This window comes from Syngnathoides biaculeatus, chromosome 14, assembly GCF_019802595.1.
Source record: "Syngnathoides biaculeatus isolate LvHL_M chromosome 14, ASM1980259v1, whole genome shotgun sequence".
Taxonomy (NCBI): Eukaryota; Metazoa; Chordata; class Actinopteri; order Syngnathiformes; family Syngnathidae; genus Syngnathoides; species Syngnathoides biaculeatus.
Genome location: NC_084653.1, coordinates 19,760,971 through 19,773,034, shown reverse-complemented (window position 1 = coordinate 19,773,034; position 12,064 = coordinate 19,760,971). Strand labels below are relative to the sequence as shown.

Genomic DNA, 12,064 nt, shown 5'->3' with positions numbered 1-12,064 from the left:
CCTGAAACAAGCAAAGCGACGAAAAAAGAAGAAGCAGCACCAAAGCATCCGCCCGCCTTTGCGTTCGCTGGTTGTCACCAACAAGTTTTATTGTCCTTTAACTGCTGGTATAAAAATAGAAAGTAGCAAAAAGATTCACAGTGTGGACCAACGAGCAGACAAAAGGGCGGCCGGCTGACCGCCCGCCCACTCGCTCCTCCTCATCCTCGTCTTCGTCGTCGTCATCTACGCCAACTTGCATAGAAAACAACTGGCGCGCGCGCACACAAACACTCACACGGCAGTCCCAACGCATTTTATTGTGTGTGCTTGCGCGTCAACTAAAAGGCTTTCCTAAAAACAACACTCGATACGACATACGGGTACATACATGTATGCATACATGTGCACTCACAGGCTTTTGACGGGAACGACGCTGTGTGTACACACACGCGCGCACACACGCATAGAAATACCATAACGCAGGGGTCATCGACCTTTTTGAGGCTGAGGGCTACTGCGTCAGAACTGATTGTACGAAGGGCTACGTGACTTGTTCGCAGCAAACCTATACATACCTCAAATATTTTTGTTTTAATTGTTTGTATCACGTGACATTACAGGTATTTTAAAAATGTAAATAACAAGCAGGTCAGATTCAAAATTTAAAGCTGTGGTATTTTTAGAACATGCCTCGCGGGCGCCTTAAATTGTCCCCGCGGGCACCGCGTTGGTGACCCCTGCCCTAACGCCATTGGAATCAAATACGGTGGATGCTTTCGTGTGTGTGTGTGCGTGTGTGTGCACATGCACAGGAACACAAAGAAAAACAAAGACTACCCATATTGGCGTTACCAACAAAGAAGAAGAGTTAGTGGATCTATGCTACTGGTCCTAAAGAGCTTTAAGAAATATCAGAAGAAAAGACAGAGTCGGGTCACGACGTCGGGCGTCAAGCTTGGGTCATGTTAAATTTCTAACCCCGGCCTTAAGCGCTACTTTGGACCCCCCCACTTTGTTTTAACTTAAAAATAAGGCTTGGTGTCTTAACGCATTCATGGGCAGGGTGGCGTTTTTTTTGCCTTATTCAAATAAAGTCTCCTAACGGGCCACAATCTTTTTCCGTTTATGGTTAAGTTGTATGATAACTTTACTCATTTATAATAGCGTCCCAAAAATGGGACGCTGCCCGCGAGAGGGTACTTGGGTTTTCTTAGTAGATCGTCCCAAATAAAAAAAAACGGGGAAATGGGGAAAAAAATGGAGGCTTTAATGCGTGAAAATAATGATGTCCCAAAAATGGGACGCTGCCCACGAATGGGTTATTAACGTTCAAACCCCAAGCTTTGTTTGAAAACCCAACCCAAGTTTGAAACCCGAGCCCGTCTCGACACCCCAATTCGAAGGTTTAAGCCCGTACAGTACTTAAAACCCGACTTTAACGGCCTAACGCAGGCAAGGCTCGAAGCCCTCCTTTCTCCTTTCAACCATTTCAGTGAATCATCATAGAAAAAGAAAGAAAAGTTTCACCTTATCTACTAGCTTATTATTAATGCAGCACGGTGGCCATATTTGATATGACCGCCGCGCTATTTTGCCTCGGAGCCGTCCGATCGGACGATCCGTTGGAGTCTTTGTCCCGGAGGGTGGGATTATGTACACGTGGCCCCATGCGGGCATCAGCAGGACTTTTGAAAGTTTTTTTTTTTTTTTTTTTAAATTCTTCCATACAACGGGTTCCCGTCGTCCCTTTCGTCCCCCCCCCAAAAAAGCCATTCGCTCTCCTCCCGGAAAGTTCCGTCTCGTCGTGTCCTAAAAGGAGGCTCGCCCGATCGGTCACCGTGGGGTGGGGGTCCCGAGCCGCCTCAGCTATTGTTGGCGTGGGTGTAGGTCCGGCAGGGCGACGGCGAGGCGTTGGCTTGGTAGTCGAACTTGCCGAGGGCGGGCGGGTAGTACGTGGTGGTGTACACGTTGGCCTGCTGCACGGACGTCGGGAACAAGTTGGAGCGCTCGTCCGGCAGAAGGTTGTTCTTGTTCAGCGTCTGAAAAGGAAAAACGCACATGGAAAGAAAAATTATTTTCATACGCTTACCCGCCGCCGGTATCGGCCAAGCGATGTACCCAATGCCTTCAAATAAGCATCTACCGAGCAACGTACACAATACTTTAGAATAAAAACCGATACCTGATATCTGTACTAGGACATTCTTACTCTGTACAGTATGGGTAAAATGTTTCCTTTTTGCTAATAGTTTTTATGCTGAATACGAATCTTAAATCCGTTATGTAGGAAACATTTTTATTTTTCGATTATTTTCAACAAACGATCGCACATTGCTGGGTTCGTCAAAAACGAAGCGAAAACAGCCGATCAGGGACGTGAAGTAGGACGTCGTGACGACAACATGGATCCCGTAGGAACACACTGGAAGAACGCTGATGAATTTTCCGATACTTCGAGCGATGAACATTATTCTGAAGGGTCCCACGAAGACGGTGAAGAATCTGAGCTTGATGAAGGCGTTAAAGGTTATCAGGTTATCTTCATTATTTCAGCTTACAATCACTGAGGAATTCTCGAAACGAATGGGTTTTTCTTCAGCGTTCCAAAACAGCCCCTCCCAGATTTTATGACGTCAGAGCTCCGCCCGCTAAATGAGTCGTTTTGCAGGTAAGAGAAACCAGGTCAAAGTTCACGGACTTCAATTCATAAACGCTTATATTTTGTGGTAAAAACATTGAACAGGATATGCATTTTATGGAGCAGTTGAACATATATTTTCGTCTAGATAAGATAATTTGCGTTATAAATTAGACATTCCATACCCTTTAAACGATTGACGCTCCAGGTGGGAAATTCCCTCGTGGCCCTGAATGCAACACCTGACCTTAAAACACCTTATTTGGTAGCACGTATACAAGTTACTAACATTTACCGTCACGGCGCAAACTAAAACGAGACCTTTAACAACACCCCGAAACGCGTCAACGTCAAGCGGGCGAAGAAAGCTTTCGATTTATTTTATTTACAGTGCGCGCGCTAAACAAAGACACACATTATGGGTGAGAAATTGATCGTGGCAGATGCATTTAGTTGGCCAGTGTTCGCACGGGCTCGAGCAAATCAGTGTAACAAATGTAATCGAGTTTCGTGTCAAAGGTACTCAGCGCACTAATGGACAACAAACTGGGCGATCTCGACAAGACCAAGAGAGCGGAGGTTGGACATTTTGCGGCGTTTTGAGCGCCTTTGGGCTATTTCCAGGAGTCCTTTTAAAATGGAACTCCGAGGAGATCAAATTCGAAGCGCAAGTACAAGACAGACATTAAATTAACAAAAACTGTTGAATTTTTAGTTTTGGTCATAAGACAGGAAACTAATAACGTAGCACATAAAAAAAAAAAAATCACTAAGGAACAAGAAATTTGCCAGAAGCGTCTATTGTTTCAAGAAGTCATGCCTGCCATTTTGGTTAGAAGTGGCCATTTTTAGGTTTCCAGGGCACCTTTGAAATGGCTCTCGTCCAACATATACTGCGAAATTGCTGTCAAATTACAGCATTGTGCACTGGATAGATGGGCGACACTAAATGGCAACATTTTGCATTTTTGTCATTGTGCGCAGGGCAGCAAGGTTTGATGACTCGCCCTAAAATAACGTCTAATAACTCATCTCCTAAATTTTGCAAAATTTCCCCCAGTTTTCACTGAGCAATGTGAAATTCGGTTGATCAAGAAGCTACTTCAGAAAAGATACAAAGTCTGCTATTGTGGTTTGAAGGGGCCATTTTAGAGGGGGGGCATTTCCAAGGATACTTCTGAGAACACCCCACAAAAAAAAAAAAAAAAAAAAAAATGAAATCAATCCCAGAGGCCAGTTGGACTGAAAAACATGAAATTCAATAAAAGTTGATTTAATTGAAGGGCCGCTTTGTTCATTTCCAGGTGTCGTTCAAAAGGGAACTTTTTCTGTTCTGAGATCCCGGGTTCGATCCCGGACCCCCCTGTGTGGAGTTTGCATGTTCTCCCCGTGCCTGCGTGGGCTTTCTCCAATTTCCTCCCACATCCCAAAAACATGCAACATTAATTGGACACTCTGAATGGCCCGTAGGTGTGATTGTGAGTGCAACTGTTTGTCTTGATGTGCCCTGCGATTGGCTGGCAACCAGTTCAGGGTGTACCCCGCCTCCTGCCCGTTAACAGGTGGGATAGGCTACAGCACTCCCCGTGACCCTTGTGAGGATAAGCGGCTAAGAATATGGATGGATGGATATACTTGACAGATGGGTGACGCAAAACCACAAAGGGTTATATATATATATTTTATCATTTGAGTGTGGGTGGAGAGTGGCAGTGAAAATGAATGATTCACCATACAACACTTCCCCAATAACTCGTCTCGTCTTATTTCCACACGCCGCTTTTGCTCCGGTCTCGGATCCCCGATTGCGTGGGGGCGCCTCGTCACGACACGTCGAGATTAGATCGATTTAGCCAGGATTCATCATTAGCGTAGTCGGGTAGCTAATTAAGGGGATTGTTAAGAGTCGTTTGACCTTTCTTTCCGGTCCCGCCTACTCCAAGGGAAAATCGGTCAACGTGTAGCGTGGCTAAACACTGCGTTTAACTCATTTGTACGTCAAAGAGGGCTTGCGGTGACGAGAACGCGGCGGGAAAATGACGCCGGTGCTTTCAGAGGAAGTTCCGTGAAGAAAAGTAGCAACCAAAGCAGGAAGCATTTGTAATAACCTCTAGTGGGTTAACTAATGAAACAAAAAAAAAGCGCGTCCAAGGATGCCGGGAGCGGAACCCGTGAGCGGCGCCACGCTAATGTCGCTCGTTAATAAGGCCGCAAAGTGAGCAGGTGATTCATCCTGGTGCGTTGGGATGAATGCGCCGGCAAAAGCAGTAAATAAAACATGAGAGCACATTTATGGTTCTTAAATCTTGCAGGTGGTGAGCATGGAGGCTCAATCGCAGACTATTTGATGGGGAGGCGGGGGGCTGGAGTCCTAAATCCAGTAAAGCGCCGCTAAAGTTACGACTGGCGATTGCAGTAATTAGAGCGCAAGCAAATTTGAAAAAGCGTGTTTAGCGTAGCCCCAGAGGCCGCCCTGAATACGGTGGCCTTAGAGGAGCGGTCGGGAACCTATGGCTCGCGAGCCATACCTGGCTCTTTTGGTGGTTGCATATGGCTCGCCGAGCCCTCATAACGACACGCTGTCCATGTGATTTTGGTCACGCAGAGATGGTTTGTCCGAGTGGCGTTGCCGTAGTTAGATGTGGGGAAGAATGGGCAGCCATTGCGGAGATGGAAGGTTCTGCTGTGTGTTTAAATCCACAGACGCGGAGTATGCCAAAGCGTTCGTATTCGACGTTGCCAATCAACATTTTGTCAAGTTCTCATCAAAACGAGATAATCAAACGAATAAAAGACACGCCTTTGTTGGCAAGAACTGTTCACCATCCTACTAGCATGATAGAAAATCAAATTGTATTACGTTCACGATTAACGGATGGAAATCTCAACGCCTGCGTGAAGATTAATCTGACAGTGTATGAAACAGACTGTCAAGCCATTAGCAAAACCAGGAAGCACCTGAAGCGGCATTAATGGTAAGAAGTGCTTTTGTCATCATTGGTTAGCAACATCATAATCTTATTTAAAAGAATTCAGAGACTGTATTGTACTGTAAAAGTTTTGGTTCGACATAAATGCGCAAATACACCTGTATTTAGTTTTTTCAATATTGCATGGCTCTTTTGAAATTACGTTTTAAAATATTTGGCACTCATAGCTCTCTCAGTCAAAAAGGTTCCCGACCGCTTCCTTAGAGGGACAAAAGGCATTGGATAAGGCGTTTCATCGTGACTATTTTGAAGGTGTGCTTTCAAAAATGCTTTGAAATCGGATACTGGACAGTTCGCTGATGGCAAATTGCGCATCCTTCACCGACCTTGAACTCCATGGGTGTGTACTTCTCGTTCTTTGGCGTGGCGTTGCCCTTGTAGTTGAGGTGGTTGGGCGTGGTCGGGTGGATGACAGCCGACTCCTGCGACGGCTTGTGGAAGCGTTGGCAGTACACGTAGACCAGGAAGGACAGGAGGCCCGCGCCCAGGAAGCAGGACACCCCGGTCGCGATCAGGTGGATGGACGTGAACGCTGCTCGGCGATGATGACAAAAAAGACGAAAAAAAAAAAAAAAAGTTCATCTTAAAGCGCTCGTCGGTGCGTTAGCAAGATTGTGCAAAAACTACAATGAGTTAGGAGACATTTTGGAGAAGATTGGTTCGCTTTTTAAGTCTTGTTCTACTCAAATGTTGCACACGGGAAAATGAACGTTCGTAAAATTATGAATCCCGAATGAAGTGAATGATATTTCAAAGCAAGCCGTCCGATGATGGTGCTGTTATGGAGATCAAACTTAATATTTGCAAGGCTAAATCTTAACCCTAAAAACCTCTAACAAATCTCTAACCCTAGCGCCACCCGAACATCTAAAAGCAATACACACACAAAAGTAGAAGTATCTCCACACAAAAGAACTTTAGAGGTGAATTAAAGACACAGTTACTTGACTCAAAGTCCAAAGTATCTCATATTTTCTTTAATCCGGGATCAAAAGGTAATGTTCTGATACTAAATGTGCTTAAGTATTACAAGTGTGATGTATTTCATGTACTTCATTAGTGTAGCTCAACATCTCTAAAAGTGAGTAAAATTCGCAACCGCTGCCCTCAGGCTAGAAGGAACGACAGATAGAGCGACCCACTTTTCTTGCACCCATATAAAGACTTCCTGATAACCCGCATCGCATTTCCATGAGTTCCTGGTAGCGGGCACCATAGCACATCAGATGACGCAGGAATACTTTCTCCACTCTCGCAATTGTTTAAACCGCACCTAATACGCCTCTCGCGATTTACTCCGTTACATCCATCCATCCATTTTCGCAAGTCTTTGCTGCTTATCCTCACAAGGGTCGGATGGAGGGCTGGAGCCTATCCCAGCTGTCAAAGGGCAGGAGGTTGGGTATACTCTGAACTGGTTGCCAGCCAATCGCAGGGGACATAGAGACAAACACCTGCACTCACAATCACACCTAGGGACAATTTAGAGTGTCCATGGGATTTGGGAGGAAACCGGAGTGCCCGGAGAAAAACCATGCAGGAGAAGACGCAAACTCCATACAAGGTGGGTCTGGGATCAAACCCGGGTCCTCACAACTGTGAGGCCAACTGATCCACTGTGCCGCCACTCCGTTACATTTGCAATAATAATATTTGGGGATGAATTGTACTTTTCAAGGTCATTTAAATGCAACAGATTTGCACGAGTGTATGCAAAATTTTCAAACCGACTTATTTTTTTTTTCTTGTGAAACTGGGTAAAAACAGCTGAAAAGAATGATTATGACATCTGTGCTTGCTGAGGTTATTGAGATGTTTCACGTGTGGAAATGAGTTAAAATCATCCACAACAAAAAAAAAAAGAAAGAAAATCTTCTTTTGTTATGGTTTATGTTCAAATGATATTGTTGGGAAATATCTTCTATTTATTATCAGTTATTCACCGGTTACTCATTTACTGTTTTCCCCACTGAATACTTAAATACGCTTACTCAAGTAATTATTTGGAGGAATAGTTTTTACATAATTCACTTGAGTCATACTATTCTAAAGTAACTATATTCTCCATCCATAACACAGTAATAAATATTGTTAGAGGAATAAAAGTGAATCTTGCCAGCGATATTGAGAACAAAGTAAAATGCACACACATGAAATTACTCAGTTACAAAGTATTTGCACTTGGTTATATTACAAGAATATCCACAAGACTAGTAACCACCACTACTTCTAAGGTTAAATTTAGTAGAGAACTAACTCTTGTGCAGATTAACTCGAGTGAGGACAGAGACGACATGCACACGACGATGTACACGTATGTAGCAAGCGTGAGAACGTGCGTGAGATGGGAGGTGGGACAGGAGGGAGGGAGTGGGGGGGCTTCTGGAACCACATCTAATCCACTTACCTCCACAGTGTCGGTCCTCGTCAAAGCCCGATGCGGGGAGGATGACTGCAGAGAGGAAGACAGGAGCACACGGTCAGACACACACACACACACACACACACGCGCACACGCATGCACATGCGTTGCATCACAACGAAGGCGCCAGGGGGGGACACTCATGCAGCGACGATGACGATGGCGTCCAAGATGCTTTGCTCCATGGAGACGAAACAACAACAAGACACAACGCAAATTGCGTGGCGGCCCGTCTTGATGTCATTACGGCGCAACATTTATCTAACGAGGCCACAAAGGATTACAACCTTCTCAAGTGATTCAATCAAGTAAACATGATGGCTGAAGACGTGTGTGTCACTTACGGGACAACTATCACTAACTCCTAAAGATAGTCCCTAAATCTCAGTTCCAAACGTGAAATCAACCCTACTCACCATAATTCCTCATCCAAACTCCACCAAATTTGAACGACTCACTCTTACCCAACTAATTAGAGCTCCTAATCCCTACCCTACTAATCCTAAACTATAACCTAACCTAAACTTTACTAACTCTAACCCTTAAATCTTAACACTAGGCCCAGTTTTATCCCCATGAACCCAAACTAAAACCCTAATTCTAATCATGTCGACAGTGCCTTCATATTTCTCTGTTCTTGGCAATCGTGAGAACGGAGGTCTTGGAGCAGACCAGTTGTAATCATTACTGCTCTCTTACTGTTGTTGATACAACTTGCCATCGTCCCCCCCTCCCCCAACCACTCCACCCTGTTTTCTTCTTCTATCTAAGATCTGTCCCTCAATTCTGTCTCTCCATCTCAAACCAAGTATCCTACGCAGACGGTCTCCTTGTAGAGCCCAATTTCTGTCCAAGGGTTCTTCCAGAGAAGGAGTTTTTCCTTGTCTTTGTCGCCGCGTGCTTGCTCGTGTGTGGTCCAGTTGGCTTTCATATTTCTTTGGGTGTCATTCTTTGTAAAATGCTCTGCGATAACGTCTGTTGTATAAATAAAATTAACTAACTAACCCTGACCCGTAGCGCTAATAATCTTAATCCCTCACTAACCATACTAACCTTAAATCTCTTTAAACCTGAACCCTAAACTTCCCTAACACAAAACCAATTGTCAATAATGTCTTCTTGAGTGGAGACAATAAATAGTAACCAAATATTTAGAAATAACCAAAGCTCTTGTATTAATATGAGCCTGCCATAAACACTAATCCCTCACTTGATCACAATTGCCATACAGCGGATTCAGTTCATTGTGATTTTTGGAACTCAGATTTATAGTGCTGATCATTCACCATATTATGGGATTTCTTTATATTTTTTATTTGTTGTAGGAAAATGAGCAAGAAATTAAAATACCCTGCTGAGCAGTGAAATTTGTGACTACCTAAATGCATCGTTTCGCGTAGAGATGACTTTTTGGGCAGCAGTTACTTCCAGGCTGTCATTAGCAAGAATGGACCACGGCCAAGAGGGGCGTGGCCTGGCCACCGCTTTGGGCGGTCTCATCTCTGACATCTGTCAACGCCCACAGATGTTTCGCATGAGGCACTGTGATTATACCAAGTATTTAAATTGGAGTTTTGTCACTGGCATTTGCCAGTTCGTTGCCTTGAGTTAGTGAGTTGCGTTCACTGCCAGCAGGAATCTCCACCACCGAGAGAAAGTGTAGTGTGCGCTATCCTCGTCACGGCGATTCTGTGCCACCATAGTTTAGTCCCGTTTTAGTTCATGTTTCCAAGTTTGCCTCCTAGTCATCAGACCTCGCTTCATGTTTTTGAGTTTTGCTAATAGCCTAGCGTTGTTGTGCCTCTGCCTTCTCGGACTGCTTGTGACCTCAGCTTTGAATAAAACCATGCCGAACATCATGCCCTCGTCTCGGAGTCCTCCATTTGGGTCCAGCCTTGCACCGCTGGTTCATGACACAGGCTTTCGTTACTTTATCAATAAATGTGAGCTCGAGACACTAACATTTTTTCGTGTATCATTGGAAGACATTACAATTCTATATTTCAAGCCCTATGATGCAGTTCAAACTTTTTGTGCCTTCTAAGGTTAGCGGCAGTCGAAGATGTTAGCAGCAGCTATGGAGCAGAAAAGATGCAACTTTTCCACGTGCTGAAGGAAGGCAACTTTGTCGTGCTTGGGGGTCATTATGGCAAAAATCAATCCTTATTGTGTACGTTTAAGTATATGAAAGTCTTTAAGAATACAGGACAATTTATGGTAGAGGTTAATAAGAGTCAAGGAAACAATATGTGCAGGACTGAGGAGATTCATACAGCACCCTCGTGATAAACGAGGGATTACTATACTGCTAAATGTTTGGAACATACAATCATAATGCTATATTGTTAATAAATCAATTTGGATGTATTTTCGGTGTCAAGGATGGATCAGCATCTCAAATGTAAGACAAGTTGCTGACTCACCAGGTATTTCGTTGCAGTCCCTCCGCTGAGTGGCGTTGCCCACGCAGGGGGTGCCCCCGGCAGAGCCGCACGTTCTGGTCCTCATCTGGACCCCGGAGTTGTCACAGGCCGACCACAGCGACCAGGCCATCCAGCCGCCTGGACACAAACAACATCACTGTAAAGACCAAACCCAGATCTGTGGACCCACTAAAGGAGGAAAATAAAAAGGTTCCCCGTGAAGCCAGCAGACACAGCACCAGGAATTGGGAGGTGAAAATTGTGTTCAGCGCACACTGGAGACGGTGAGTAGGAAGGAAACGAAACCTCGACCCCGAGAGGGAAAAAGAGCAAAATTGACACTACGCCGAAATCAAATCAGAGAATAGTTTCTGTTTTTGTGGAGTGAGCAGAAGCAGACCGGGGGAGGAGGAGGAGGAGGAGGGGGAGGAGGAGGATGAGTTTACCTCCACCGTCAGCCTGCACCTCCATCTGCTCCCTTGGGGCCCAACACGCATCTAGGCATGCACACACAAACACACGACTGCACTGTAATCCCTGATCTGTGCACCCAATCCTACATTTCATCAAAAAAAAATTATATTCAAATGCTCTTCCAAAGTATAAATCAAAGGTAGACATCATGAAGCACAGCAGTCAGCAAGTTCAAACCTAAATTATATGCATTTAAGTCTTAATGTCAAAGCTGTGCATCAGTCACTACAGTGGGCAGGTATCCATCCATCCATCCATTCATTTTCTTTGCCACTTATCCTCACAAGTGGGAGTGCTGGAGCCTATCCCAGCTGTCAAAGGGCAGAAGGCGGAGTAAACCCTGAACTGGCTGCCAGCCAATCGCAGGAAACATCGAGACAAACAACCGCACTCACAATCACACCTAGGGGCAATTTAGATTGTCCAATTAATGGGGCACGTTTTTGGGATGCGGGAGGAAACCGGAGTGCCCGGAGAAAACCTACGCAGGCACGGGTAGAACATGCAAATTCCACACAGGCGGGGCCGGGATGGAACCAGGGTCCACAGAAATGTGAGGCCAGCGCTTTACCAGTTAATCCATCGTGCCGTGGGAAGATATATAAATATATTTCCTGTACGTGCATCAGTGACAACAATGGCCATGTATTCTGTTTCCTTCTCTGAGCCTCGACCTCAGGGCTGCGGCTCAAACATTAGAGCGGACCACCAGATCGTCCTGCCACCCTTCATTACCGTTTAATGATGGCCACGACTGACAGTCTGAGAAACTTGATGGCTGATTAGCGAATGGCCGCCGCGGCGTGCTAGGCCGTGTAGCGAAGGGTCGATTGACAGAATGCCAGAGAGCCAAAAGCTGATCAAAGGCGACCGATTAGCATCTCGGCGCAGGCGGGTGCAACAACGACAGGAAGTCATTTACCTTTTCTTCGCTGCCGGTTAGTAATTACAAAGGGGAGTGGGGGTGTGCCCTTGATTGGCAGGTGGGATCATTCCAACTGAAAAGCGCACGGGGGGCGGGTGGGGGGGGGGGACCGACTTGACGAGAGACAGGACAATTTGAGCACAAAGCGTCAAACGTGCAAACACACACTTGACTTTTTGTCTGTCCTAAGAGTTGTCAGAAAATATCATG

General features: G+C 45.3%; 1 protein-coding gene across 6 annotated transcripts in view; it reads right to left on the bottom strand.

The window, feature by feature from the left end:
- The window catches only part of sema5ba (sema domain, seven thrombospondin repeats (type 1 and type 1-like), transmembrane domain (TM) and short cytoplasmic domain, (semaphorin) 5Ba), an 88,018-nt gene continuing 75,954 nt past the window's right edge, over positions 1-12,064 (bottom strand). For 3 of the 6 annotated variants that reach the window (XM_061841975.1, XM_061841976.1, XM_061841977.1), the window contains 5 exons: positions 10,902-10,952; positions 10,456-10,593; positions 8,018-8,062; positions 5,937-6,142; positions 3-2,021 (listed from right to left, as the gene is read on the bottom strand). In XM_061841975.1, coding sequence (XP_061697959.1) covers positions 1,845-2,021; positions 5,937-6,142; positions 8,018-8,062; positions 10,456-10,593; positions 10,902-10,952 — 617 coding nt within the window. In that variant the 3' untranslated portion in view covers positions 3-1,844. Of the gene's footprint in view, positions 2,022-5,936; positions 6,143-8,017; positions 8,063-10,455; positions 10,594-10,901; positions 10,953-12,064 lie in introns of all 6 variants that reach the window. The other 3 variants (XM_061841972.1, XM_061841978.1, XM_061841974.1) reach the window with 3 other exon arrangements.